At 59.8% G+C, this 26,483-nt stretch overlaps 3 protein-coding genes across 3 annotated transcripts; 1 reads left to right on the top strand and 2 right to left on the bottom strand.

Moving 5' to 3' along the window:
* Positions 1–31: 31 nt before the first annotated feature.
* Positions 32–2,414, bottom strand: C9H17orf50 (chromosome 9 C17orf50 homolog). Its single transcript, XM_071219407.1, has 3 exons — positions 2,332–2,414; positions 936–1,242; positions 32–851 (listed from the first exon to the last, which is right to left on the bottom strand). Exons 1-3 carry the CDS (start codon positions 2,411–2,413, stop codon positions 671–673), a joined length of 570 nt encoding a protein of 189 aa, XP_071075508.1. The 5' UTR covers position 2,414; the 3' UTR covers positions 32–670.
* Positions 2,415–5,662: 3,248 nt separating this feature from the next.
* On the top strand, positions 5,663–14,147 carry GAS2L2 (growth arrest specific 2 like 2). Its single transcript, XM_053910749.2, has 6 exons — positions 5,663–6,051; positions 7,485–7,726; positions 8,715–8,822; positions 9,886–9,982; positions 10,576–10,825; positions 11,385–14,147. Exons 1-6 carry the CDS (start codon positions 5,667–5,669, stop codon positions 12,907–12,909), a joined length of 2,607 nt encoding a protein of 868 aa, XP_053766724.1. The 5' UTR covers positions 5,663–5,666; the 3' UTR covers positions 12,910–14,147.
* A 990-nt stretch (positions 14,148–15,137) lies between these two features.
* Positions 15,138–24,674, bottom strand: RASL10B (RAS like family 10 member B). The gene is made up of 4 exons (XM_053910751.2): positions 24,455–24,674; positions 21,318–21,679; positions 16,743–16,867; positions 15,138–16,285 (listed from the first exon to the last, which is right to left on the bottom strand). The coding sequence occupies exons 2-4, from the start codon at positions 21,531–21,533 to the stop codon at positions 16,015–16,017; spliced, it is 612 nt and encodes a 203-aa protein (XP_053766726.1). The 5' UTR covers positions 21,534–21,679; positions 24,455–24,674; the 3' UTR covers positions 15,138–16,014.
* Between the last annotated feature and the right edge of the window lie 1,809 nt (positions 24,675–26,483).

Consider the following 26,483-nt stretch of genomic DNA (forward strand, 5'->3'; position numbering starts at 1 on the left):
TATTTTTTATTTTATTTTTTCTGCGCATTGGGGACCATGGCCTTTGACTGGCCTTGGATGCAAGTGCTTTGCGCCGCCCTGTCCTGGGGGAGGCGGAGGGAGGAGGCTCTTCGCGTGCCCTGTTCTCTATGGCTTGAACCTCTTCAGAGGGCGAGGAGGGTCAATTCACCACCCCCGGAGCCGCCTGGCCCCCACCTCAGGGCACTGACACTTGGCTTGCAGCTTTATTGAATGATCTGAGCGGAAGGAGCAGGTTTCTCAGAGGGGGGAGAGAACCCGGAGATTATTTTCTCCAGGCATGCTTCTGCCCAGCGGGCCAGAAGGACCTGAAATACCCAAGAGATGAATGTGAGGCTGTGCCAGGGGGCGCGAGTCAGGTGGGGAGCAGGCCCTGGGTGCTGCCAGGGGACGGGAGCCCCCCGGAGCTCTACGGGAGGAACGGAGCTCCAGGTGACGTTGGGTCCCACCATTGGCCACAGAGAAGGTGGGTCAGCTTGTGTAAGGGGGCGTTCCCGGAGAGCGGCTCTGAGAGGGGCGGCGCTGGGTTGTGCTGCAGCGCTCAACGTCAGGGGACAGGAGAAAGTTTTAGGGAGTCGGATCAGGCGAGAACGGAAGGCACAAAGGCTATGAGCTGGGGCGCTCCGGGGTCCCCGGCCGCCCCCACCCCGCCCTAAGCCAGCGCCTTACCCAGATCCGAATGCTCCAGAAGGCAGTGCGCTATGTAGGCCGGGTTGCTGTGTAGGTTCCCGCATTTCTTGCAAAACAGGATCTCGCAGAGCGCACAGCCCCCGCCGCGCGGTGGCCGCCGCCTCGTCTGCAGCACGCACTCCTCCTCCGGGACGCTCCGCCTCCTGCGAACGGGGACCCGGACGCTCAGTGCGCCGCGCCGTCCCCTCCGGTGCAGCCGGGTGGAGGGGCGCGCCCCGCCGCCTCACCTGTCGGCCGGGGCGGTCAGGCTACCCAGCAGCGCCAAGGGGTGGAGCCAGCCCCAGAAGCCGAGGTCGGCGCTTCGCAGCAGCGCCACCTGCTGGGTGCTGGACTCCTGGCGCAGCGGGCAGTAGGACACCGAGCCCTGCTCGCGGCCCTCGCCGCCCTCCGCCTCCCGGCCCTCGGCCTCGCCCTCGGCCGCGCTCTCCTGCGACGGCCTCCCCTCGTCTTCCTCCTCCGATCTCTCCTCCGCTGCCTCCTCCTCCCTGACCCCGATCTCCTCCAGTTCCTTCTTCCACAAGGGGGTCTTCACGCCTGCGGGCAGGCAGAGAGGTCAGTGCGGGCTGACTGCCCCTGGGTACCCTGACTGTGACCCACAACCCGACTCCCCTCGTCCCCCACCCCCTCTCCCCAAGTCTGGCACCTGAAGGATGGTGCTTAGGAGCCAGCAGGACTCCCAGAGAGTTATAGTGCCCAGGACTTCCAGGGCCGGGAAGGGCCTGCCTGGCTGCCCGCCCCAATTTCCAGGTTTCTGTACTTCCTAGGATTAAGGCAAGTCACGTAGCTCCTGTCGATCCCTTATCTGTGAAATGGGGGACGTAATGTCTATCTCAAGGGTAGGTGTGAGGCAGGTATGAGATCATGGTGTGTTAGGCGCCCAGCCCTGGGCTGGGCCTGCGGGAAGCCATCAGCAGGAGGCAGCAATGAGAGGTGGGACCCGGAGGCCCACCCCTTCCTTCTGATCGGCTGCAGTGGGCGCTGGTCCCTGTGTAGCTTGTCAATAAACATTAAGTGCACTGGTTGGCATTCTAATACGTAGCGGTTTATATTTTGTTTTCTAAGTGGGACTTCCTTCTTCAAAGTAGGTCTTGCCTTGAGGAAGCCCAGCATCACCTGTGGCCAGGTGGGTGGACAGGTGGGCACAAAACACCTCCCTGGGACTAGAAAAAGGCACCTCCCATGGGCAGAATCATCAGAGAAAGTGTCCCCTGTGGGCAGACCAATTAGGAAAAGATGTCTCTTCCTCCTCCCAGGCTGGAGCCCAGTTGCCAGGCGGATTCGGCCACCACTAACCCCTCCAGCTGATGTCTTTGTTCACAGCACAAACTCCTCGACTCCATGAGGTAGCCCCTGCAGGCAGAAGTTCCTGGGCCCCCATGGAAAGTAAACTGCCTCACTGGGAGGGCCCCCCCCCCCCCAGCAGACACTGGCGCCGGGCTGCATCTGGGAAGCTGGCCTCGTGATGAAAAGAAGGGGGAGGAGGGCAGAGAAGACACAGCCCCTGGGGTTCACCTGACAGAGGTCCAGGAAGATTGCCATGGACCCTGCCCAACCTAAAGATTTAGAGATGCAGGGGAATGACAATGAAATTAGTGTTCTAGCCCACAGGTGTTAGGCCCTAACCTCTTTCACACATCTGTCCCTTCATCTTCACACCGCTCAGGTAAGGGGCCAGGGAGGTCCCAGAGGGGTCTCTGAATTTCATCCGAGACTTCTGGAAACCTTGCAGGAAAAGTTACTCCCAAGACTCTGCCAGTTCTTGGTGGTGTTCAAGTTGGAGAACGGGGTCCACTCTGCTTTTATTTAGAAAAACACACCAAGGAGCCTTCTGGTTGTGAAAGGCTGGACCCAGTGCGCAGCCAGAAAGGGGTGCAGGGCACTTTTCAGGAGAAGGGGGAATGGGAGAGAAGGGTTGGGGCTTTGGGAGCCAGGCTATGGAGTGTGGACTTTAGCAGCCTCTGAAGCTCACAGGGGGACTCAGCAAAGGGCCCAGAGCTGAGCCCGTGTGTCTGGGCTCCACCGCCACGTCTATTTCATGCCCACCCCACAGCGCTCACGCAACCCCAGGGGCCACGTGGCCCTTTCGGCAGTGGGAAGCCACGCAGGGAGACACTCAGAGCTGTGTCTTAAGACGTTCCCTCCGCCAGAGGGAGACCCACTTAGGAGTCCTTAGAGTGGCCCAGGCTGGAGAAGACACGGGTCTGAGCAGGAGGTCCAGACGAGGGAGCAGATATCACGACGTTCCAGAAGGAACAAGGAGAGGGTTTGTACGTGGGCGGGTATCATCGAGAAAAGGCTGACTTCCACTCTGGGGATGAGCCAGAGCGTCCACCCCATGTTCCATCCCCACTCACCGTGCTTATCCATCCTTCCCGAGGCCGTGCTGCCCTCTTCTCCTTACAGAGCCCGGGGTAAGAGGGAGCAGCCAGAACCCACAGAACCTGGTCTGGTCTCCAGGGCCTCTGTGGGATCACTCACAAGGGGCGGGGCTAGAACCTCACCTGCTCCCAGGGTTCCACTCAGGCCTTTTCTAGAACCTCCCAAAGCACTCAAAAATCCAGATGTCCCCTACCTTCCCTGGTGAGGAGGCATTAGAAGAGAATAGAGGGTGGGTTTGGCCCCAGTAGGCAGGGTTCACACCCCAGCTGTGGCCCATACATAGGAGAGGTGTCTGCACTTCAGCGTGTTACCCGTCTGACCCTCTGTCTCTTCCCCTGTAAGTCAGGTACCGGCAGCCAGCACCACGTCCTCTGGCCCACACAAACCAGTTAGAGCATTGTTTACTGGTATCATTCTTTTCTCTCCTCCCCTGTCTGTTCTATCCTGGTCCTTCCTCAACCCTGCTCCCCACTCCACCCACTTCTGGATCATTGCCTTAGCTCAGGGGAGACCCAGTCACCTGGGAGCCTGGGAGGTCGTGAGGAGGCTCAGTTGACCCTGTGGAGAGGGTCACAAAAAAGTGAGGCCTTCTGCCACTCCAGTTCCCTTGTTCCCTCATCTGTAACGTGGGGACAGCAATCATGTCTTGATGCCTTAGACGGGAATTGAGCCCTGGCTGCTGTGGCACAGTTGGTTGGAGCATCACCCCGTACACCCAAAGGTTGGGGGTTTGCCTCCAGTCAGAGCACATGCCTAGGTTGCAGGTTCGATCCCTGGTTGGGGTGCATATGGGATGCAACCAATGGATGTTTCTCTCTCACACTGATGTCTCTCTATCTCTCTAACATCAATAAATATATTTTTAAAAAATTTTAAAGATCTTGAACCATCATTTTTTTTTTAACAAAAGAAGGAAACTTCCCTTCTAAAAGAGAAAGAAAAGCCCTGCATAATCTGAGACCCCACTTCCTCTCTGCCTCATATTTGCTATTCCTGGAACATGCCAAGAGGCTCCCGCCTGGAGCTCTGGCACTGGCTGTTCCGTCTGCCCGAGTGCCCCTCCCTCAGACACCTGCGGGTCCTGCTCCCTTACTTCTCCCAGTTCGGTAGCTTCCCATCAGTAGCTTCCCATCAGGGAGGCCTTTCCTGGCTGCCCTACAGGAACTTCAGCACATGCAACCATCTGCCTGAGTCCTCAGTTTGCTCCCTGGTATTTATCGCCGTCCAACTTACTACAGACTTACTTGATTGTAACCCACCACCCCGCACCCACTGTGTAAGCATCCTCCATGAGGCTGGGGGCCTCACTTACTCTCTACAGTTAGGCCTGTATTCGTGCCTGGCACACAGTAGGTACTCAAGACATATTTGTTGAATGAATGCACTGCTGTGGCCCTGGGCTCCGGTACTGTGATCGATAGCCCACTCCAGAGGAATCGTGCGGGTAGAGTCGGGGACGTGCAGGTTCTCCCAGGAAGGGGGGGGGGGGGGGCCGTGGCGCACAGACCAGGGTGCTGGGAGAGTTGCTGAGAGCTGGGACCCGCCCAGTCCTGGGTGTGTGTATGTCCTCACGGCCTGGCACTGTCCACGTACGTTATACCTTTTATTTATTTACTTATTTTTAGAAATGGGCCGGGAGGGAGAAAGAAAGGGAGAGAAACATCGATCAGCTGCCTCTCGCACACCTCCAAACAGGGACCTGGCCGGCAACCCAGGCATGTGCCCTGACCAAGAATCAAACCGGTGACCTTTCGGTTTGCGGAACAGTGTCCAACCCACTGAGCCACGCCAGCCAGGGCCACATACATTATACCTTTATTCCTCACACTCACACCACCCCAGAGAGATAGCAATTATGATTCCCACTTTACAGTGGAGAACACTAAGGCCCGGAGAGGCTAGGGAGCAGATGAATGTCGCAGAGGGGTTTAGCCAAGGGTCCAGGGCTGACCTCCTGTCTTTAGACTCTATCACTGTGTCTGGTTCATCCCCACCCTATACAGTGTTCACTAAAGACCAAGGGCCACAGCCCTGCTTTCCCTCCCCCCACTCCCCAGGAGCTCCACCGTGCTCAACGCCACCTCTCCTGCAGCTCCAGGGAGGGCTCTGCAGGGCTGCCCTTGCCTGCCAGGAAGGACTAGCAGGGAGTGTTTGTAGCAGCCGCGTCTCCAAGGAGAGGAGAGGAGAGGAGGGCAGAGTGGAGAGGCTCCACTGCCTCCCGGCTGGCTGTCGGGGGTGGGAGGCGGCCAGAGCCACCTGTCCAGCCCAGAGGGGAGATAGGAGTGTCCTCACCTCTATCTGTCCCGGCAGGTGGTGAAGGGCCTGAGGTCACTGAGGGCCACCCAGTAGGGAAAGTTCTGGCAGAGACTGAGGAATGCCGGGAAGGGAGGTTGGGCAGGGACCTGGCCGGCCTGGTGGAGGCCGCTGAAGCCTGTGGCAAGTGGCTGAGCCTGACTCCGAGGTCCTCCGAGGGAACCAGGGTCAGGGAGGACCAGCCAAGACACAGCAGGTGGCAGGACTGAAACCGAAGCAGCAGGAGAGAAGCGGTGCCCACCTCCTCCCCTGCCGAGGGTCAAGCCATGCCCCAACCTGGGGGACGAGGGAAGAGGCCCGGGACCCCGGGGCCGCCGGCGTGCAGCATTCGGCCCTTTAGGTCCAGTGAGCAGTACCTGGAAGCCATGAAGGAGGACCTGGCGGAGTGGCTTCGGGATCTCTACGGGCTGGACATCGATGCGGCCAACTTCCTGCAGGTGCTGGAGACGGGCCTGGTGCTGTGCCAGCACGCCAACGCCGTCACCGAGGCCGCCCTGGCCTTCCTGGCTGAGGCTCCTGCCCGAGCCGGAAGCACTCCCATGCCTCAGGCTGGGGTCTCCTGCAACGGGGCCGCCCAGCCAGGCACCTTCCAGGCCCGGGACAACATCTCCAACTTCATCCAGTGGTGTCGCAAGGAGATGGGCATCCAAGGTACCCACCCTGGACCTCCCCTCGCCCAGATCCTTACCTCCTCTCTGAGGCCCAGGCTGCAAGCAGGGTTAAAGCCAGGCTCCTCCGTCCAAAGTTGCCTTGGGTCAGCTCATCCTTTTCATTCTTCAGTTTCCCTGTCTCATAGCAAATCCTCGATAAATAAATGTGTTCGTTGAATGATTCATTTGTTCAACAAACACATATCCAGTGCTCCTCTCCTTTGGGTAAACACCACGCTGGGCACCGAGGACAGGACACTGATGCCCAGTGCCCACAGAGCCCGGGGTCGAGGAGGCGGACGGGTGAGGGAGCAGACTCGTAAATTCCAGCCGGGTGTGACAAAAGCTCAGAGCAGGAGCATGTGTGCTGGGGGGCCAGGGCAGGGCACAGCGACCTGGTGGGGTGGGATGGGAGGGCGGCCACAGAAAGAAAGGAGATGTGAGCTGGGTCTTGAGGAATAAAGAGAAGTTCGGAGGAAGGGAATTCTACACAGGGGAACAGCCAGGGCAAAGGTGTTTGGTGACTGTGAGAAGCTGCAGTGGGGGAGGGCCCAGGGCGAGGCCACAGTGGAGAGGAAGCAGGGGAGGAAGACTTGGGTGTTAGGCAGGGGCCAGGCGTGCTGGGGCTTGTGAGACCCAGGAAAGCGACATGTTGGGATCCTTTGTCTCCTTGGCCTTGGACCCAGCAGTGGGATGGAGCTAGCCATTGTGACATCCTCCAGGTCCAAGGCCACAGAGGCGGGGCTGCTGGCTGGTGGCAGGGCAGTGAGGGGCAGGACTGGAGGAGTGAGCAAAGCCAGTGTTTTGTCGAGCACTTACTGTATGCTGCGCTTTATCTGCAAGCCCTAGCAGCTATGCTCACAACCATCCGGTGAAACAGACTATGGCCCCACTGTGCAGAAAAGCAGACAGAGGCTCAGGGACTAGCCCAAGGTCGCACAGCGGGTGGGTGGGAGTGTCAGGGATCCCTGGCAGCCCGGCTGCAGAGCCTGCACCCCACCTGCCTGGTTGTGCCTGGGGCTGGGGATGAGTAGGAGATGCCTGGTGGGTACTGAGGGTGAGAGGTGGAAGCAGGGCAAACTGCTTCTTGCTCCTGGACCCGACCTGGCAACCGAGTGGGGAGGAGGTAGAGTTAACTCTTCTCTCACCCCATCTAGTAGCCAGGCCCCAGGGACTTTTGCTGGGCTGTGTCACCTCTTCCCACCTCCACTGTCACTTCTCCTGTTCTGTGGGCCACCTTGTCTGACTCAGTGCCAGAGCCAAGCTGCCCGCACCCCTCCCGTAGGGGCTCCTGGCCTTGGGAGCCTCAGAGCCAGACTTCCTGCCGACCGGTCCAGGGATGGCCGCAGGGCTCTCCCGCCCGCGGGGCTCCGGGAAGGCCAGCCGCGGCCTCAGGCTGCCCACCCCTCCCTGTGCCCCCTCGACCCTTGCCAGAGGTGATGATGTTCGAGACAGAGGACCTGGTGCTGCGCAAGAACGTGAAGAACGTGGTGCTGTGCTTGCTGGAGCTGGGCCGCCGGGCCTGGCGCTTCGGGGTCGCGGCGCCCACCCTGGTGCATCTGGAGGACGAGATCGACGAGGAGCTGCGGCAGGAGCTGGCCCTGCCCCCGCCCGACCCCCCGCCGCCCACGCCCCCCAGGCGGAGGCCCTGCCACTTCCGTAACCTGGACCACGTGGTGAGCCGTTCGGGACACGCCCCCAGGCCCCGCCCCCTAGGCCCCGCCCTCCTCTGCCCCCCTCCCCCACCGCTCCTGCCCCCACCAGGCCACCCCTTCTTGAACTCCAGTCCGTACCCCGACACTAACCCACTGCTTGGCTTTAAGTCCTGTCTCGCTCTGAGCCTCAACCTTAATCACATACAGTTGTAGTTAAGCCACTTATCACGTTTTTACTACAAACCGGGCGTTCTGCACCTCCCGCACTTCACCCCCAGCCCGCCCTGGGGAGAGCGTTTTTAAGAACGTGGCCGCTGGCACCACCTCTGACCCCGGGGGTCGAGCCTGAGTTCCCCCTGCTTCGCGGCGGTGGGCCTTCGGACCCGTTATTTAACCTGTCTGTCTGTGCCTCCGCTCCTGTCTCTGCTGCGTGGGGGCAGTAATGACCTTCACATGGAGTGTTCGCGACGGTGTGTGGCCGAGGGGCTCGCCGTCGTAGCACTTGGCTCTCTGTGATGAACCCCATCCCACCACCGCGGAGCTGGGGGCGGGGAGGGTTCTTAACTTGCCCTAGGCCTGTTACAGGGGAGCCAGGGCGCTGACCCCTTCTGACTCCAAGGCCCACCTTCTTCCCCATCACAGCCCACCGCCTTCATCAGCTGACCCCAAGGGCGTTGGCCCAAGTGACCACTCAAGGTCTCATTCTTGCTGGGTCATTAAAATTCTTCCCTACCCGGCCCTGGCTGTTGTGGCTCAATTGGTTGGAGCGTTTCCTGTGCACCGAAAGGTCGCTAGTTTGATTCCTGGTCGGGGCACATGCCTGGGTGGCAGGTTTGGTCCCTGGTCCAGGGCATGTGCGGGAGGCAGCCGATTGGTGTTTCTCTCTAGAAGCCTTGAGGTGGCTCTGGGGATGGGCAGAAACCCCCAACTGGGCTTGCCCTGGCATGGGTGGTGGGGAGCTGGGCACAGGTGCAGAGGGAGGGCTGAGCCCCATGCTTGTTGCCTGCAGGTTCAGAGCCTCGTGAGCCGCTGCATGTGCCCAGTTCAGTTCTCCATGGTCAAGGTGTCTGAGGGGAAGTATCGCGTGGGGGACTCCAGCACCCTCATTTTTATCCGGGTAAGTGCAGGGACAGAGGTAGAAGGACCCCCAGGGTCCGTGGACTCCAGTTGCCTTCCATGGGACCCTGCCCAGGCCTGAGGGCAAGAACAGGAAGTCACCATTCACCCTTTTGGGCTTGTTTTCTCTCCCTGGAAAAGTTCCAGAAGATTCTTCACAGTTGGCAGGCCCATCCCCCTGGTTCCATGAGGGCAGTCAGAACAACCCCCCACTATCTGCCTGCAGCTCAGCTTGACTCTCAGGGGTCCCCAGGCAGAAGTGGGGTATGAGGGGGTACTCCTTATTGCCATCACCTCTGCTCCAGCCACAGGCTCAGTCCGAGCAAGGGGCTTGAGAACCCCAAGTGTGTGTGCAGTGCGTGACCCAGGCACACGGACCTCACAGCGCCCCCCTCTGAGGCCTGACTTGATACATTCTGCAGAGTGAGCCGTAGTAGGACCTGAAACGTGCCTCCCCCTGCCTCCCCCAGCCCTGCACCGGGCTGTTCCACTGCAGACAGCCTGTAGCCAGGGGCATGACCAGCAGCTCGGGGGCATGTCTGAGCCCTGTAGGGAGCCAGCCACACTGGGGGCAGAGCCAGCTCCAGGAGCCCTCACCCAGACCCTGAGCCAACAGCCCCGTGAAGTAGCTGGGCGAGGAAAGGTGGCCCCGCTCTTACTGCAGAAAAGGAAGCCTGGAGAGGTGATGTGACCCAGAGCGCAGTGGGACTGAGATCCCCGCCCCCCCCCCATTCTCTGACACACACACTGCAGGCAGAGCCAGGGCCCCCTTTCTAACACAGGCATGGGTAGGGGGCCCCTGCAGCGAAGGGAGAGAAGAGAGGGCTGTGAGGGCCCTGTGGGGCGACCTTGTGTTCGTCGGCCTGCCCCCGCCCTGGACGACGTGTGTTATCTGATGCCCGTCACGGAGGAGACTCAGACACTCCCAACCACACTCGCGTGCCAGGGAGTGTTTGCATGCGCACACGTACTGGGACGGGGGTGTGCGCTGGAAGACCGCAGGCTGGTCCGGGAAGAGGGGACACTCCCCACTTTGCCCTGAATCTCACCTTTGCCCCCTGCAGGTCCTCCGGAACCATGTGATGGTGCGTGTGGGGGGCGGCTGGGACACACTCGGCCATTACCTGGACAAACACGACCCCTGCCGGTGTACATCCCTGTGTGAGTGCCTGGAGAGTCCCCTTCCTGTGCTCTGGGTCGGGAGGTCGAAAGAGGGAGGCAGGTGGGACCTCCAGGAGCGACAGGTGTGGAGGGGTGTATGGAGACAGGAAGGTGCTGTAGATCCTACAGTGCAGAAGGCACAGGTGTGGCGCCCTGGCAGCCCAAAAAGGAAAGCCGAACAGGCGTGGTGCGATACCAAATATAGCCACAGGATGGCGCCAAACACCCAGCGAATCAGCGTTTGGTCTGGGTGCTTCTAGGCAGGGCTTAGGCCTGGCTCTGCCGTCCACAGAGGTGGCACCAAACATGACCTGAAGGGTCTTTAGCCCTCCAATAATCTCCATCAGCACCTCCAGCCCACAAGTAAGCATGCAATGTAAGTAAAAAGTGTGGACTTGCAATACAAACGCAGCTTTAAACAAGTCCCCCCCGCTGAGCCCTCTGACCAGGTTTCATCCCTTGACCCCAGTGAGGAAATGCTGGCACGGGTGCTGTCCCTGTCCCTGTCACCGCGGGCCCCCTGACTCTGACGCAGGGTGTGGAGCAGGAATTGAACCCGCTCCTCCCTTCCTCTCTGGGGGCTGTGTTGGCAGCACACAAGCCAGGCAGCTTCCTGAAGCCCCCGGGGCCGCCAGTGCAGCACGAAGTGAAGGTGCAGGAAGAGCCCTTGAAGCCACAGCCTACGATGACCGTCAGCCGCTCCCAGAGCCCCCTGCCCCCCGTGGACTGGAAGACGTATACCTCTTCGAACCGAAAGCTGAGGCCCCCTGCCTCCTCCCCCAGACCCCGCAGTGCATGGGGAGCAGGGGCAGGGGTCCCCCAAGAGACAGCACCATTCCTGAGGTACCGGGGAGGGACAGGGCAGGGTCTCTTTCTCCTTGGGGAGTGCACATTCTCAGAGGACACCCCACTCTGAGATAAAGGGAGCAGGTCCCTTGGCAGTGCCCCTGCCCCAGCCAGACCTCAGGTGTTCAGAACAGAAAACGCACCCAGTACCTTTGGGACATCTAGTTACTTCACGTGCGCTCCCCTTTCACAGGGGAGGAAGCCGAGGCTCACACGGGGGACAGGCCCACCCAAGGCCTTTCTGTCGTTTCGTGGTAGAGCAGACACTAAGACTCCCCTGCCCCCCAAGACTGGTGACCTGTGTTTGCTGCATTTGAAGTGACCCAGGGTCCAGACCAGGCTGCTTTCTATCTGCTACACAGGGAGTGGTGGAGAGTAACGTTAAACAGTGTCTGCCGTAAGGAAGACTCTTGGACAGGCACCGAGGCAGAGAGAGTATCGGTGTCCTTCATGAAGTCTGGCCCCCTGGGGGTTCCGGTTGGGGAAAGGCCCTCCCCTCCCAGAGCCAGGGGACTGGATTCGATGGCCCTGCCAGCCTGGTGATTCTCCCTTCCAGGTGCCAGGAGAAGCCACTCGCCCCATCTCGGGAGCACCTGTCAGCTGGGGGCAGTCTACCCAGCACCCAATCCTCACCCACCCATAGGGGACAAGACCCACAATGCCCCTCTTCAGGGAAGAGGGAGGACAGATACCCCTCTGAACTCCCCAGGGGGAGGACTCCTACATCTTGGATTCACAAGGAGACAGACAGCTGGGGAACCCATTCCATGGTCCCCGCCCCCCAGCGACTTGGAGCCCCTGAGGCCACAGCCAAAGGGACACCAGCAAGAGGACCATCTCCCCTGCCTCGTTCCTCCAGTTTAGCCATGCCTATGGGCCCCAGGCAGCCACCCCAGGGTGAAGCTGAGGGTGCCTCCTCCCAGCTCAGGGAGCCAGCATCTGTCCATTCTCCGCCCCCTGGTAAAGGGCCCACCAAGATCCCTGCCCAGCTGCCCCCCACCCGACCGCCCACTCCAGGAGGAAGCTTCCCTGGTACCGCAAGCGGAGGTCCCACGACAGAATCAGCGAGAAGCTGCCTCGCACGAAGAACCGTCACTGGAGTCTCGGCTGGGTTCAGACACAGGGACTGCTCTGTGAAAGGGAGGCAAGGGGCCCAGAAGCCAGAGACCTGGGTGGCGGCAGAATCGGGAGAGTCCAGGTGCCGGGGCCCACAGGAGCGGGGGAGGAGGTGCACTCCCCCGACCTCGGATGGGACCAAGGAGCAAGCCCTCTACTGTGGCCTTGGGGAGGAGCTCTCGGCCAACGTGAAGCTGCTAGAGGTGGGGAACGCTCGTCCCCAGGGCCCAGGGTCTGGGCTCGTCCCTCGCAGTGGAGTCTACGTCCCCAGCCTGGGTGTGCGGTGGCCTGAGCCTGGGGGTTCTTACGACAAAGTCATCCAAGAATTGGCTCAGGGCCCCCCACCCCTCAATAAAGTCGACATGGGGGCCTGGCAGGCTGCCTGTACTGGCTCCCCTAAGCTGGCTGCTACCACCAGCCCAGGAAGCCCAAAAGGGCAGCTGGGAGCCAGCGAGAGTGGGCCAAGGACCAGGATGAGGAAGGTCCCGGCTCAAGGAGGGCCGGACTGCTCAGTCCCGACTCTGTCTGCCAGCCTGGAAGCCCCCACAACCTCGCCCCCCGACCCAAATTCCGACAAAGCCAAAGCATGCCCAGGCAAGGGCAAGAGAACGCTCCGGAAGCCCCGGCGAGTGCCATCCATTTACAAGCTCAAGCTGAGGCCCAGAATCCCGCCCCGGAGAGACCACAGGCCTGAGAAGCGGCCTTCACGAATCCCCAAGCCCCTGGCCTACCTCCGCTTGGGTCCCGCCAGGGCGCCCCCCAGGGGAAGGTTGGAGACAGCGTCGGCGCTGGGTAGCAGGGGAGGGGAGGCGGCCCTCGTGGGTGGAGCCTCCGCAGGGGAGAAGGAGGGGGGAAAGGAGAAAGAGCCTGCCGCTCCGGTGGAGAGCAGAGCCCAACCTCCGGGCCTGGGGCCTGGGCAGCCTGACCGAGTCCCACCCCCTCCTGAGGAGGAGTCCTGGGTCTAAGGAGGGGCTTGTCCTCGAGGAGCCTGCGGGAAGAGTGTGGGCGTATCTTTTGGACTCCCAGCTGCGGGAGCGAGGGAAGGTCCCACTCCTGGACACAAGGTCACGGCCAGGAGAGGGCGGAAGACAGACAGCCTCCATCAGCCGGGACGAGCGAACGGGAAGCCCATCACTCCCATTCCAACGCAGAGTTAGGAAGCGGGCAGCCGGACCACCCTCTATGTGATCAACCCCCCCCCAACCCCGGGCAGCTCCCCAAACTCCTGTCTTCTGGCCACGCCCACCGATCGATCCCACAACCCTTGCAAGTTATCAAACACGCGTGGGTCTGTCGTTGAGTCTCCATCCGGCTCGAGTCCCTCTCTCTAGGACTGCAGTGATGCAGAAACGTGCGGCCTCAAACATTCTCCCACCGGAGGGGAAGGGGGCCAGGGGAGGGAGCTGGGGTGAAACGGCCAGTCCAACCCAGCCCCGCACAGCCGGTCTGCGGGAAGCGGCCGGGGCGTCAGCACCACGGACAGGGGCAAGGCCGGCCGACGCCGGCTCCTCCTGCGCAGCTTCAGAGCTGCGCTGGGAGCTCGGGAACGGAGATCACAGAGTCCGCAGGGACCTTCGTGAGGGTTCACACGTCTACACCCTCGAAGTGAGGACAGAGGCCACATCGGCTCAGCAGCAGGTGAGACGAAGACGCAGGAGCAGAGGCTACGACCGAGTCCAGTTATGAAAAGGTTTCCTTAGACAGTGGCCGAGGGACACGGGATGCCTCCCGTCTGGAGGGGTTTGATGGGGGAAGGCTCGGGGCAGGTGGAGAGGAGGAGTCCCAAACTCGTCCCCTTAGTTCTCCTGGGTGATCTGGGTGTCGGGGCTCAGGGTCACCCCATCACCCTCGCCCTCCTTGCCCAGCAGAGCCCTTCCCCTTCTACTGTCAGAAGCTGAGCCAACACCTTGATACAGAAACGAGGGAAAACACTCCCTGATTTTTAATCTGACTTCCGATCATCGCGCAATGGGCGTCACACACTTCCAGACCCTGTGGTGGGGAACCCTGGGCGGGGAGGGGGGCAGGGAGGACAGAGAGACTCAGAATGAGGGTGAAGGAAATCAAAATCAAAGACCTGGGGTGAAGCGGAGGGGGTGAGGTGGGCCAGCCAGGCGATACAGTCCAATGGCTCCCATCAATGGTTCAGGGGCCTCAGAGCTGGGGGCCACGGTGATGCTGAGATGCTGCCACCCCATACCCTATCCGCCTGGCGAACCAGGCAGCAGGACATGGGGGGTGAGTGGCGGGCCCTCTCCTTACCCTCCCAGTCACTCCAAGGTGTGGGGAAGGGGAGCCTCCTCCTCTGCTTCAGAGGGAGGCTCAGAGGGCAGCCACTTGTCCAGTCATGTAGCAGGTAAGGGACTAGAACCCGGGAACACTGGACTGCCAGACCAAGGTCATGGCGGTCACTGTAGGGGCTGTGCTACCCAGGTGGGTAGAGGGGGGCAGCTGGGGAATTCACAGATTCCCTCTCACACTGGACCTGGGTGACACCCCCCCACCCCACCCCACACACAGTCCCTCCCCAAGACTCCTCTCTATGACGGCTCCGGGCTCCGATTTCCTGGTCTACACGGTGCAGCTGGGCCAGGTCGAGGCTGGGTTGCTCCATCTGCCCCTCTTCTCACCAGGGACTTTGCCACCCCTCACCAGACGGGGGCAGAGGGCTCACCCTCCAGGAGAACTTTGGCCACGCAGCAGGGGACACGCACCATTTTGGGCCCTTCGGGTCCCCCAGGAATCCCTCAGGCTGCTCCTGGTGTCTTCATTATTTTTGTTATTTCTGAATTGTTACAAAACTGACAATAATCCACTATGGGGAGGAGAGGTAGAAACCGGCCAGGCAGCCGGAGAAGATGGGGTGGAGTGAGCCAGGGTATGGAGCCAACCGGGGTTGGGACAAGGACGCATTGATCCTGAGGGCCTCCATCTAGAGGTGGGAACACAGGCACCTCTCCCTCTAGCAAGGGGTCCCCACAACTCTTTTTCTGGCTCTGCCCCTCCCCAGATTTATCAGGGTAATCTGCGACTCAAGCGGGCAGAGTCTGCGGCATCAGCCTAGGGTGGGATGGGGAGACAGAGCCTTCACTCGCAGGACCGGGCCTCCAAAACCCCACCCCCAGAACCAGCCTGTCCCCCACAGCCCCCCCGAACCCAACGTCCCCAATCCGACAGACCACCCAGCGCTGGAACCCGGCGTCGTGGAAGTAAATCTAGCCTTTGGGGGATTCCCTCTCCACACTGTCAAGAAAAAAAGTTTTAACCCAGGGGGTGATCTGGCTTTGGGGTCAGGAAAAGGGTGAGGGGCACCCGGCAGGGACGGACCATCGAGTTAAGGCTGGAAGGTAGGTTTTTGTGTCTCTGGGGGCTGCTGGGTGGGGAGGTCTCCCTGGAGGGGGTACAGCTCAGTTTTCTCCCCCTGACTCATCTGGGACCTCCACCCTCAGACCCGATTGCGGTTGGTCCTCGGGCCACCCGCATCTCTCTGTCCTGTGCCGGTGGCGCCGACTAGTGAGAAGGCGGACCTCACAGAGAAGCCGCCAGGATCTGCAAGGAGGGGGTGGACGAAATGCGAGCCCTGTGAACGGAGCTGGGGGCGGGGCAGGGGACCACGGGGTGGATAAGACCACGAAGGACCAAGAGACACTTGGGCAGACAGATGGACACAGGAAAGGGATGCACGGGAAAATGACAGGCACACTCTCGGAGAACACGAGTGGGGGGCAGCTAAGGCAACACCTCCCCACCCCACCCCACCCTCCATATCCGGCGCTCACCCCAATCCCAGAAGGCTGTGGTGCCCCTAGGGGCCGGGCTGGGTACTGCACTAACTACAGCCCTAACGGAGGCCGTCCCAGGAAGACAGATGCGAGAGAGGGGAGGACGGGGCAGTTAGGGGGTGGCTCCCTCTCTGCCCTCTGCCTCCCACGGGGAGACGCGTGGCTACGGGGGCATTTCAGGCCCGGCACTTGAGAGTTCTCTTCCCGCCACTGGCAGCTCAAGCCCCACAGCGCCATGAGGAGGCTGCCCAGGCTGTGGGCAGCCTTGGGGCTGGCGGGATGCGCGCATCACATGATGGCGCAGCGGTTGCGGCGCAGCGCGCCCTGGAAGCGCAGGGCGGCGTGCACGTGTTTGCAGCGGGCGCAGCCGACGCTCTTGAGCAGCTCGCTGAAGAGCAGCAGGATGTGCCAGTTGTACTTGGCCGAGCACTCCACGTAGCCACACTTCCAGGTCTTGCGCACCAGGTGAGACACGTTCCAGCGCGGGATCACGCGTCCGCGCTGAAGGTCCCGCTTGTTCCCCACGATGATGATGGGCGTCTCGGAGGTGCCAATCACCCTGGGGAAGGAGGTGGGACTGTCAGAACTCCACCAGTGTGGCAGCCCCTGGACTTCAATGAGGGCAGGCTGTGCCTAATCAATAACAGAACTACCACATGTCTGTCCCAGGAACAGGGCTCAGCTCTGGAGACACATTATACTCTCCAATCTGCACAGCTGATCCGAAAAGTGGGTACTACTGTTATCCCCACTCTGCAGGAGCCTGAGGCTCACAGTCACTGGCCTGAAGTCTTGTTCCTGGAGCCCCTCATCTAACCGCCGCATCAGACTAGCCACCCCATGTAAGGGTCCCAAAATGAATTAATAGCAAAATGTCACGAGTGTGTGTGTGGGGGGGGGGGGCGACTGGAGGCTACTTCGTCTGCATCCCCCGCCCCTCCTGCACCCTTTTCATGGGGGCTGGCTAGCTCTGGCGCATCCACTGAGGTGGCAATGGATGTATCCTGAGCCCTCACCTCGTCTCTAGGATCTGCTGGCGGATGGTCTTGACGTATTCAAAACTGTCAAAGCAGCAGATGTCGTAGACCAGGATGTAGGCGTGGACGCTCCGGAGTCCTCTGCAGCAGGCATCTGCCCACTCCTGCAACACCCCCAGTCAGTGCCAAGGTCAGAGCAGCCATGAGGGCTCCCCTGGGCCCCAGCCACCTCCACCCTCACCTGCCACTGCGCTCCAAGCCTTCTGCACCCACTTATCCCCAGGAGGCCAGGGCCGGTGCAGAGTGGAGCTCAGTGCTGTGGCTTCCCCACCTCATGCTAGGAAAGGGCAGGTCACATGGTCTGACCTCGAGGGCCACTGCATGGCCCTGGGCATATATGGGGCTGAGACCTGCCTTTTACGACTTTGCCCCCCAATCCATCCATCCATCTTATAAATGTTCATGTACATTTATAGCGTCTCTAAGAACCCAGCCCTGAGCTAGCTATTGAACCTGTTGAAGTGGTCTCTAGCTTCTAAGCTCAGCCCAATGCCTCCTCCTCCACGAAGCCTTCCTACAAGTAGGGGACTCCTCACTTTGTCTCCTGTGAGCATACCTTGGTTAGGGCTGTTGCCTCCCCAGCTCCTCTCTTCTGCTATGAGTTCCTGAGAGGGCCAAAGCCAAGCTGTCCTCATTTTTACATGCCTCCTCCCCCTCCCCACTTAGTAGTGCCTCGCAATGTGTTGGCTCTGAGCAGGCTCCTTACTAGCCGCCTAACTGGTGAGCTCTCCATGGTCCTGAACCCTAGCCGGTCCATGCTGGGATCAATGCAACTCCTGCCAATAATTCCTGGCGTTGGATTGCTACCCGATGTGCCCCTTCTGTAGGTTCCACCGCAACGTTGAGGAAGAGAAGGCCCGAGGAGAACAGACCGAGACTGGATGCACCATGGGGGCTGATGCAGAGCAGGGCCCGAGGCCAGCTCCAGGGAGCTGGAGCTTCCTGCACGCTTATGACAAATTCTCAGGGTGGGGCTGCAGCTCAAGATGAATAGACCCCTGGAAAGGCTGAGTGCACTCAAGAGAAGGTTCCTGAAGAATTAATTAGCTAATTAATTTGCCAGCAGATGGCAATTGCAAGAGCAGCGAAGGCAGCCAGTGTGTGGAAAGGAGGTGGACTCTGAGGTTGGGGGAGGCGGAGGCCTTCAGGGACAAGGGCAACCAGGGTCTTCTCCCTTGAGGGGCCAGGCAAAATATGAGAAGGAGAGGCAGGCATGTCTCCTGGGCCAGCTTGTGAGTTGGGGCAAAGAGCAGGCATGAAGGAAGACTGTAGCTGGTTCTCCATCTCAGAGAGAGGGTGAAAAGGAAAAGACTTTGGTAGTGGTGACAGAGAGTTACGTCTGACTCCAGAAAAGGATTTCCCGACTCAGAGGCTTAGCAGCTGGTGCAGTAGATTTCCTCAGGGAGATGATGTGGCATCTTTTCTTTGTGCTGAGTTCTAACTTTGGTGCGGGCGGGGGGGGGGGGATGCTGAGGATGAATCTAAAACCGTAGGAGACCATTCACTGGCTCTCAGGCCAGGGAAAATGACACTCTGCAGGTCACAGCGGGCTCCAGGAGCATAGGGTCTGCATGTGTACATGGCCCCTCCACGTACACAGGAATGGAGGGTAGTGGGAGGTGGGAGAGATGTGGAAATGGGCACAGCAGCTCCCACCCTCTTCTGCTGGGAGAGGAAACAGCTGCCAGCCTCTCGGGGCAACAGCCCACCTCTTCCCCAACATGTTGCCTCCTCGGAGAGGCCTCCAGGCTGCCTCCCTCCCACTTGTCTCTGGAGGCTCCTGAATGGCTGGCTTGTCCCTTCACCCTGGTGGAAGGGAGGGAGCAAGAAAGCTCAACTTTCCTTTCAGCTTGCTCTGTGCAGGGTTCCAGGTTGTTTGGGGTTGGCCAAAAAGTCTGTTACGTTTTTTACATACAACAAAAGACTCACTTTTCATCTTCCCCAGTAACTTTATTGATTTGGATATTTTGAGTATGTCGGCTGTCTCCCCCTATTGGCTTCTAGCGGGGAGAGGCCAGGGGCGCTGCTAAACATGCATAAGACAGCCGCACAGCGAAGAATTATCTGGCTAAACTGTCAGTAGTACCGAGAAACCTCACAAACCACTTTTGACACGTTCGACCATCACAGCGCCTTCTCTGTACACCGCACAATCTTTCTCTTTTTTTGCGTTTCAGTTGCATTTTTACTTTTCTTGAAATAATAAAGCAAAATATGCTGAAAATGTTGCATATTTTCTTCCACCTTCAATATTAAAATGGCTACATAAAAATCCACCAATTTTAATGTTTTTTTTTTCCCAATGGACGCTGACAGGAGGGACAGCTGTCACCATACAGTCTAACAAAAGTGTTTCAAATGAAACTAAAGACAACTAAGCCCTACTAGAGCCATCCTATAGACAAACACGTAACGGGCTTTTTGGCCAACCCAACAAAGGGTCACCTTGGGGCTGTGTTGAGACAGGGAAGGAGCGATGGAGATTAAAGGTAGCTCCAAGGACGGGGGAGTGGCGGCGGGTTCAACACCATGGGGCTCTCGCTCACCCCTGGGGGCGCTGCACAGGCCCTCTAGCTTCAGCCTCTTCTGTGGTGGGGGAGAGGGGCTGTAGCAGGAATGACCGAGGCTCAGACCCAGGAAACAGCACTCCCCCAGGCTGCTTTTCAACTGGATGTGGGGAAGAATGTATTTTTATTCTATTTTCAGGTGGTGGTCATCAGGATTCTTGGATTTTATTTTGATCTTTGAGGCTCCCTGGGTCCCTTCCCAGTACTTCCCTGCTCGGCATCCCTTACCTGTGCTCTAGGGGTGAGGTCTTGGGCATCCTGAAGAGTCCCAAACCCAATCAGAAAGAAAAAGGCCAACAATCCAACAGAAGGAAGGGCAAAGGGCACTCAGAGTTGTCAGAAAAAGAAATACAAAGGCCGTTAAACATATGAAAAGATGCTCAACTTCCCAATCAGAGATGTGAATAAAAACTACACCGAGACAGTCAAATCTCATTCATTGGATTGTGAAAAACCCTGAACTTGGACAACAGACTCTGAAGGCAAGGCTTTGGGGAAACCGCGCTCACGCACACTGGAACTTTCTAGACCGGGAGGGGACTCTGACACCTTCCAAACTCCAGCTGCATTCACTCTTTGATGTAAGCGATGCCTTTCCAGAGATCCATCCCACGACATCCTTCCCCATGTACTAGGCTACCCTGTCGCACCACTGTTCGAAATAGCCAACGACTGCAAACAGCCCCCTTGTCCAGCACGAGGGGAACCCCACAGCTCGTCTCTCCGACGGAGTCCAGCACCGTTGGGGAGGAAAGAACGAAGATGCCCCCCAGGCGCTGACGTGGGAGACCTCCAGGTGCCAGCGTGAAGTGAAAAACAGGGGTCGGAGGAGTTCTCCTTTAGTGTTAAGAAAGGGGGTGGAGCAAGACCGCACACCCTTATTTGTGTGCCGACACACTGGAAGAATGAATTTAAAACAACAATGAGAACAGCCAACGAGAGGGGGCGAGAACCAGGGTGAAGAGGGCAGGGGTGGGCCTGAGATTTCTTGTCCACCTTTTTACCAAGTTTGCACTTTTAAATCGCGTCTTACCTCTGCCAAACCTGAAATTAAGTTAAAATTAAGTACACAACGCAAAGTGAAAACTAAGCAACGCTCCACAGCAGGATGGCAGTGAGATCTGAGTGTCAGGCAGCCGGCCGTTCAAGTCTCCTGTGGAGAACTAGACCCTGACCCCACACCCGCTGCCCTGACCTCGCTGCTCCCAAGGGGTGGGAGGTTTGTGGGTCAGGCGTTCGTCTTTGGTGCTCATCCCCTGCCCCTGGGGCAGCAGAAACATGTGTCCCTGAGGCTGGGCAGAGGCCCTCCTGCCCAGGGCTGCTGAGCAGGGCTGAGCCCATGCCCCTCCCTAGCCCACGCCTGAGAGATTGCTGCTTTTACACAATTACAACTGGCCAGCCGTGGCCCCACCTTCCGGTCTCCATCGCTGGGCCCATCCTTCTGAGCAAAACCTCTGCACACTCGGGTCAGGGGCTGCCTTCAGTGGGCAAACGTGTCTCAGAGCTCAGCCTCCCCATGCACCCACCCCCTCCCCAGCCAGAGGCAGAGAGAGGCAAGGAGGACCTGGTCCCTGCAGCCAGGGGAAGGAGCACTGTCAGGCAGTGCCCTGGGGGCATCTGAATCCACCCCCTGCAGGAAGGCCAGTCCTGAGGGCAGGGGCAGAGCATCAGTTAAGGCCCTTGGGCAAGAGATCTGTCTCAGAAAACACACCTTCACCAGGTCCTGGCCTTTCCTTTTGCTGTCCCTTTCTCAGACCATTCTACCCCAGTGCTCACCACAGGACCTGGCACACGTGAAAACGCTCATGAAATGTTGGTGGAATTCACCAGCACACGAATGGATTCCTGGGACCTAAGCAGGGTGGCCCACAGGGCAGCGGGGAGCTCTGGGAGCCCCGGGTGGAGGCCTGGCAGCGGGCTGGGGCAAGCAGGAAGAGGGTCGGAGCCCAGCCTTTCCCAGCCTCCTGGCCTGCGGGGCCCAGCCTACCTGCAGCGTGTTGACGGGGAAGGCGCTGATGGGCGGGAAGTCGAGGATCTGGAGGTCGTGCACGTGGCCGTTCATGACGACAGCAGGCAGGTAGAGGCGGCGGGCGGTGGTGGGCACGCAGACCTCGCTGAACTCGTTGTACAGGAACTGGCGCACGATGGCACTCTTGCCCACACCTCGAGCCCCCAGCACGGCCACCCGGTAGGTGGAGACCATGCCTCCCGCCCTGCGCCGCCACCAAGTCCTCGCCGATGCGTGGGGCTCCCCTGGGCTGCATATTCCAGGGGCTGGGGGCTCAGCCTCCGTCAGTTCCAATCATTGCTGCCCTGCCCGCCCTGGGCCCTCTGCAGGCTCCACCTGGACTGTGAGGACAAGAAGCGGGCTTGGTGGGCCAGCTTTGTTCCGGGGCACTGCCGCTTTTCCACCTTGGGGCCTTCGTGGAAGCTGTTCCCATCACTCGAGATGCCTTCCCTTGCCCAGAGTCCCTGTCTCATCTACTAAAATCCTCTCCGTCCTTCCTTCCCCACTTCCCCCTGCCCTGCACCAGAGGAAGTCAGTCTCTCTCATGACCTGACTATGGGCCCACGAGGCAGGGTGCGGAGCAGTGGAAAGAACCAAGAGCGCTGGAGCTTGGCTTCCCCATGGGGCTGGGGCCAGTGCATCTCAGTGGAGGCCCTGCTGGCATGTCTGAGAGGGTGTTTGTGGTTGGGCAGGACTGCCGGCACACTGCAGGTTTTGCATCCCCAGTGGCCAGCAATAGCAGCCTCCAGTCACCATGACGACCCCAGATGGCCCCCCCCCATTTCCCAATGCCCCCATTGAGAACCCCTGCCGCTGGGCTCTGGAGGACACCACTGGTCGCACACTTAACTCTGTTCGCGTGCGTGCCCACAGCTTATCCTCGGTGACACAAGAGGCCTAAGGGATGGGTATTCCCATCCAGAGAGAAGGCTCAGAGGGAGTAAGGACTGTACCCAAAGTCACACAACCGGGAATGCCACAATGTCACAGGACTTCCAACTTCCCGTTCGGTGATTCCGGCTGGTAAATGCCTACAGGCCAAGGACCGTGCCTGACTCCCTGGCAGCCCCCGAGCGCAAGTGCGGAGGATCTGGCACACAGCAGGTGCGCCGGCGGCCAGGAAAGAGCTGCTACAAGGTTGGACCTGCCATCGATTCATTAGCTCCTTGCTTGCTCCATTTCAGTGACTTTAGAGCTTGGCGATGGACCCCTGCTGTGATTCCAGCTGTGCGTCAGCTGCAGAATCACCCGCCTGACCCGAGGCACGCTCCGCACGTGTATTTAACTGGGGGTCAGTAGCCTGAACTTCTGAGATAACCTACGTAAATCTCTTGGCTGGGTGCCTTCTCCTTTTGGGGGGAGGTGGTGACCAGGGAGGCTGCTGCCTGCCTGAGACTTCCTGGTTGGGGACTGTTCCCTGGAAGGGTGACACCAGCGCCTGCTGATGGGGCCCGGGCAGATGGGTTTGCTGGAATTCGATAGGGCTGTGCTTTCCAGGCGTGTGTGTGTGTTTCCTGTGTGGACACATGTTCTTTCCACGTGTGCGCAGTGCACAGCTAGCTGCAAGCACCTCGGCTCGTCCTGGCTCCCAGGGCCTGATCCACCAGATGTGCGTGAATAGTAAACAAAGGGCGGGATGTGGCGTGAGACCCACCGGGGCTGGAGTCCCAGCTCAGCCACTCACCCCAAGTGTGTGGCCTTGGGCAAGAAACTCCCCAGGGTGCAGGGAAAGCCCGGTGCCTGGCTCGGAGTAGGTGTTCAGTGAGGACATTGTCATGAACACAGTCCTTCCTTCATCTGAGGCTGCGGGGGCCTCCAAGCAGTCCCGAGGTGGGTCACTATCCACTGTTGCTCCCGTATGTGTGTGTGTGTGTGTGTGTGTGTGTGTGATTCTTTCCCCTTTGTATTGAAAGTAAAAACAAGAACCAAAAAACAGAGACTTAGGGGAGTGGAGACCACAGAGCGAGCTGAGCTGTCAACTAAGACTAGGACCTCGAAGTCCTTCCTGCCCCGTGCAGTGGCCTCTCCTCAACAGGTGCTTACCGGCTCCTGAAAGGGGGAAGTACTAGTCCCTCCTCCCCGTCACCCCCTGCAGGCCCTCAGCCCCTCAGGCCTCCCTGGACACTGTCAGCGTGACAGACAGCCTCAGCTGGGCTAATTACATAACCAGCACAAGCAGGTGGGGAGGGGGACATCCTAGGGGAGGCAGAGGCCAAGGAATCCAAAGAGAGGTCCTCTGCCTCCCTCTGGGTGTGGCAACCTGGAGGTGTCCAGGATGTTCCCTACCTGCATATTCTCGCGGACACCACCCTTCCTGCCAAGAAATCAGTCCCTTTGGGGCGATTGCAGGGGAAAAAAAGCGGGGCTCGGTGCTAAAGCCAGGGAAGGGTGCAAGAGAGGCCCCAACGCTGGGGCAGCCTCCTGGAACTCACCAGGCCCAAGTGTGGCCCTATCCCTGACTCAGAGGTGACTGATGCCCCCTCCCTCTTCCCAGGCAGGGGTCCTGGGTCTAAGTGTCTATTAACCCATCACCCGCAGCAGGGTGAAGGTGAAAGGGGGTGGCCCAGAGAAGCAGGGCCCAGCCCCTGAGCGCTCCCTCCCCAAGGCCTGCGCTCTGCAGTGAGTCTGCAGACAGCGCCCGCTTCAAGAGACTGGGGACGCACACAGGGGCCAAAGCCTGTCCCTTCCCCTCCGCCTGCACACCTGGGTCTCTGCTCCCGACTGAGGACTGAGGACCGGGCCTAGTTTGCCCCGATGGGCCGAGTCACACGTCTGCCTGCTGTTTGTCCCCACCACGTTCATGTAGGAATGGGTGGGTGGGGGTTTCGAAGGATGCTGGGCTCCCCATGACCTGATTGGTAGGAGTTTGGGGGGGGGGGATGCCAGAGCCCAGCCTGCTCTCCGCCTCCAGCACCTTGCAAGCACCCCCAACCCCCAGCTCCAGCTCTCACGTGGCCACCCCGCGCCGCTTCCCCGCCTGCCCGCCGGCCCCCTCCTTCGTCCTCACCCCGGCACCAGTCGCCCCGGTCGTTACCCCCTCACCTACCCCAACACCGCGCCGCCCCCGGCCCGACCCAGCCCGGCCCCGCCCGCGTCCCCCTCCTCCCGCGGCTTACCCGGGGCTGTCCTAGCTGCCCCTAGCCCTGGCCGGCGGGCCGGCGGGGCCGCGCTCCCCCCGGGCTCCGGCGCTGCGCCCTGGCTCCCCGGCCCGGGGGGAGAGAGGAGGGGGCGCCCCGGCTGCGCAGTGGGGGCGGGCTCCGAGCCGGGCGCGGGGACTGTGCGGGCGCCGAGGGGGTAGACACCTCCGGCCCCACTCTCCCTGCGGAGCGCGCCGCCCGCGAGCGCTGGATGGAGCCGGGCGGGGGGAGCGCGGACGGGGCGGGGCGGGGCGGGGCGCACGGGGAGGGGGGGTGCTGGCATTCCGCTGGGTCCCTGAGCCTGACACATTTACTTGGGCGACCCTAGACGAATTCGTCTTTAACCCCTAGACGCGACCTTCACCCCCTGCAGACCCTTCCTGCGATATTTGTAGCTCTAACCTGGAGGGGAGGGGGTCAGGGACCAGAGAGGCCCTAGTGCCTCTTGCTTCACTCCGGGTCAAGGCAGCTCAGCAAAGCTGGTGACCTCCGCAGCCCTAAACAGGACCACCACCCTCTCCTCTCCGGCCGGGGAGATACCAGGGGCTCAGGGCAGAATCACCCACGTATTTCTTCTAAAGCGATCGTTTTCAGCGCCATTCATTATCAATAGCTAGTATTTTATGAGCGTCTACTGTATGCCAGACAGCGTGCTCCGAGCTTTGCCTGTATCCTCAAATTTCATCCTCGCAGTTCTGTGAGGTCGAGTCTCGTCCTCCCGTTTTACAGAGGAGACAGCCGAGGCCGAGAGAGGCTGAGTAACTTGTCTTACTGAAGGGCATGCTGTGCGGTGCAAAGACTGGGAGTCCCCTAGCTGGGCAACCGCTGAGCGTGTGACGGGTGCTCACAGTCCAATGGGGTGACCAGGAGCAGCCCCGCTGGGGGCGGGGGCTGTGTGCACGGTCAAGGTTCTGGGGGAGGGCAGAGGGCGTGGACCAACTAATGAGAGGCGACTTTCAAGGCAGAAGCCTGAAAGAAATGGACTCAGCGCGGCAAGGTGGGGGCACATTGTGGAAGAGGGGGGCTTGCAGGTGAGGCTTGAAAGTGAGTCCGGGAGCCAGACCTGGCCCAGGGGGCAGGACCATGGTGAGTGGCAGGAGGCTAAGGGGCTGGATGGGGCGAGGTCACAAAGTCCTTAATTGTGGGGCGAGGAGTTTGGATGGAGCCTGTGATGGATGGGAAGGCATCCAGAGGTTTGAGGCAGGGCTGCAACAGGTCACAGGTGTATTATTGCAGATGCCTGGAGGAAGCTCTGAAAGGTGTTTTACCTCTGGCATCCAGCACCCCCCACTATGACGTTCTATTACTTGTGGGCCACAGCTCACTCATGGACCCCGATTTTCCTCCTCCCTGTGGGCTCTGCATTTTGGGCACCTGCCTGATTGCTCCCTGTTCTCTCCTGTCCAGACAGAAAGCACAGTGACTCTGAGCCAGGGTTCAGAAGCAGACAGATCTGGATTTAAATCCTGGCCTTACCACTTACTATGGACCCAAGGCAACTAACTGGGAGTCCCCAAACTCCAACTGCCTCATTTATAAAGTGGGGATCCCCACCGCAAAAATGAGCTGCGGTGTGCACAGCCCTGAAGGCTGTGCCTGGCTTGTTGGAAGTCTCAATGTGTGGCCTTCATTTTATTTTATTTTTCTCTTTTAGAGCCACATGGCCATTCATAGAGCTTGCACCACCTTGGGCAAGTTTCCATTTGCTCTGGATGGGCTCCCAAGAGGTTAGGGTGAGGGTGGGAGGAGAAAGGTCAGGGCAGCAGCTGGAAGCATACAGAGCAGAGGAGAACGCAGCTTTCCCCCTGGAGGCCACTGCTGTGAGTGTGTATGTGAGTGTGTGTGTGGCGGGGGAGGGGGAGCAGATTTACTGGCCCCATGGGACCACAGTGGTCACTGAGTGTCTCCTAATTTGATTCAGTCATCCAGGGCACTATCTATCCCTCCAGCGTATCAGAAAGTCTTCAATCCTTATTCTCCTGAGAACCCTAAGCTTTATGCCTACTCC

This window comes from Desmodus rotundus, chromosome 9 (genome assembly GCF_022682495.2).
Source record: "Desmodus rotundus isolate HL8 chromosome 9, HLdesRot8A.1, whole genome shotgun sequence".
NCBI classification, from domain to species: domain Eukaryota; kingdom Metazoa; phylum Chordata; class Mammalia; order Chiroptera; family Phyllostomidae; genus Desmodus; species Desmodus rotundus.

What these genes read in the sequence shown, in the direction of transcription:
- C9H17orf50 (XM_071219407.1), bottom strand. Translation starts at nt 2,413, where the DNA reads ATGAAATTCAGAGACCCCTCTGGGACCTCCCTGGCCCCTTACCTGAGC. An exon ending in GGGACAGATGTGTGAAAGAG is followed by an intron (nt 1,243 to 2,331) that starts GTTAGGGCCTAA and finishes GCCTGCCCGCAG; the next exon opens with GCGTGAAGACCCCCTTGTGG. An exon ending in CTGACCGCCCCGGCCGACAG is followed by an intron (nt 852 to 935) that starts GTGAGGCGGCGG and finishes CCCCGTTCGCAG; the next exon opens with GAGGCGGAGCGTCCCGGAGG.
- GAS2L2 (XM_053910749.2), top strand. Translation starts at nt 5,667, where the DNA reads ATGCCCCAACCTGGGGGACGAGGGAAGAGGCCCGGGACCCCGGGGCCG. An exon ending in GCACCCTCATTTTTATCCGG is followed by an intron (nt 8,823 to 9,885) that starts GTAAGTGCAGGG and finishes TGCCCCCTGCAG; the next exon opens with GTCCTCCGGAACCATGTGAT. An exon ending in GAGACAGCACCATTCCTGAG is followed by an intron (nt 10,826 to 11,384) that starts GTACCGGGGAGG and finishes TCTCCCTTCCAG; the next exon opens with GTGCCAGGAGAAGCCACTCG.
- RASL10B (XM_053910751.2), bottom strand. Translation starts at nt 21,533, where the DNA reads ATGGTCTCCACCTACCGGGTGGCCGTGCTGGGGGCTCGAGGTGTGGGC. An exon ending in TCCCCGTCAACACGCTGCAG is followed by an intron (nt 16,868 to 21,317) that starts GTAGGCTGGGCC and finishes GGGGTGTTGCAG; the next exon opens with GAGTGGGCAGATGCCTGCTG. An exon ending in CAGCAGATCCTAGAGACGAG is followed by an intron (nt 16,286 to 16,742) that starts GTGAGGGCTCAG and finishes CTCCTTCCCCAG; the next exon opens with GGTGATTGGCACCTCCGAGA.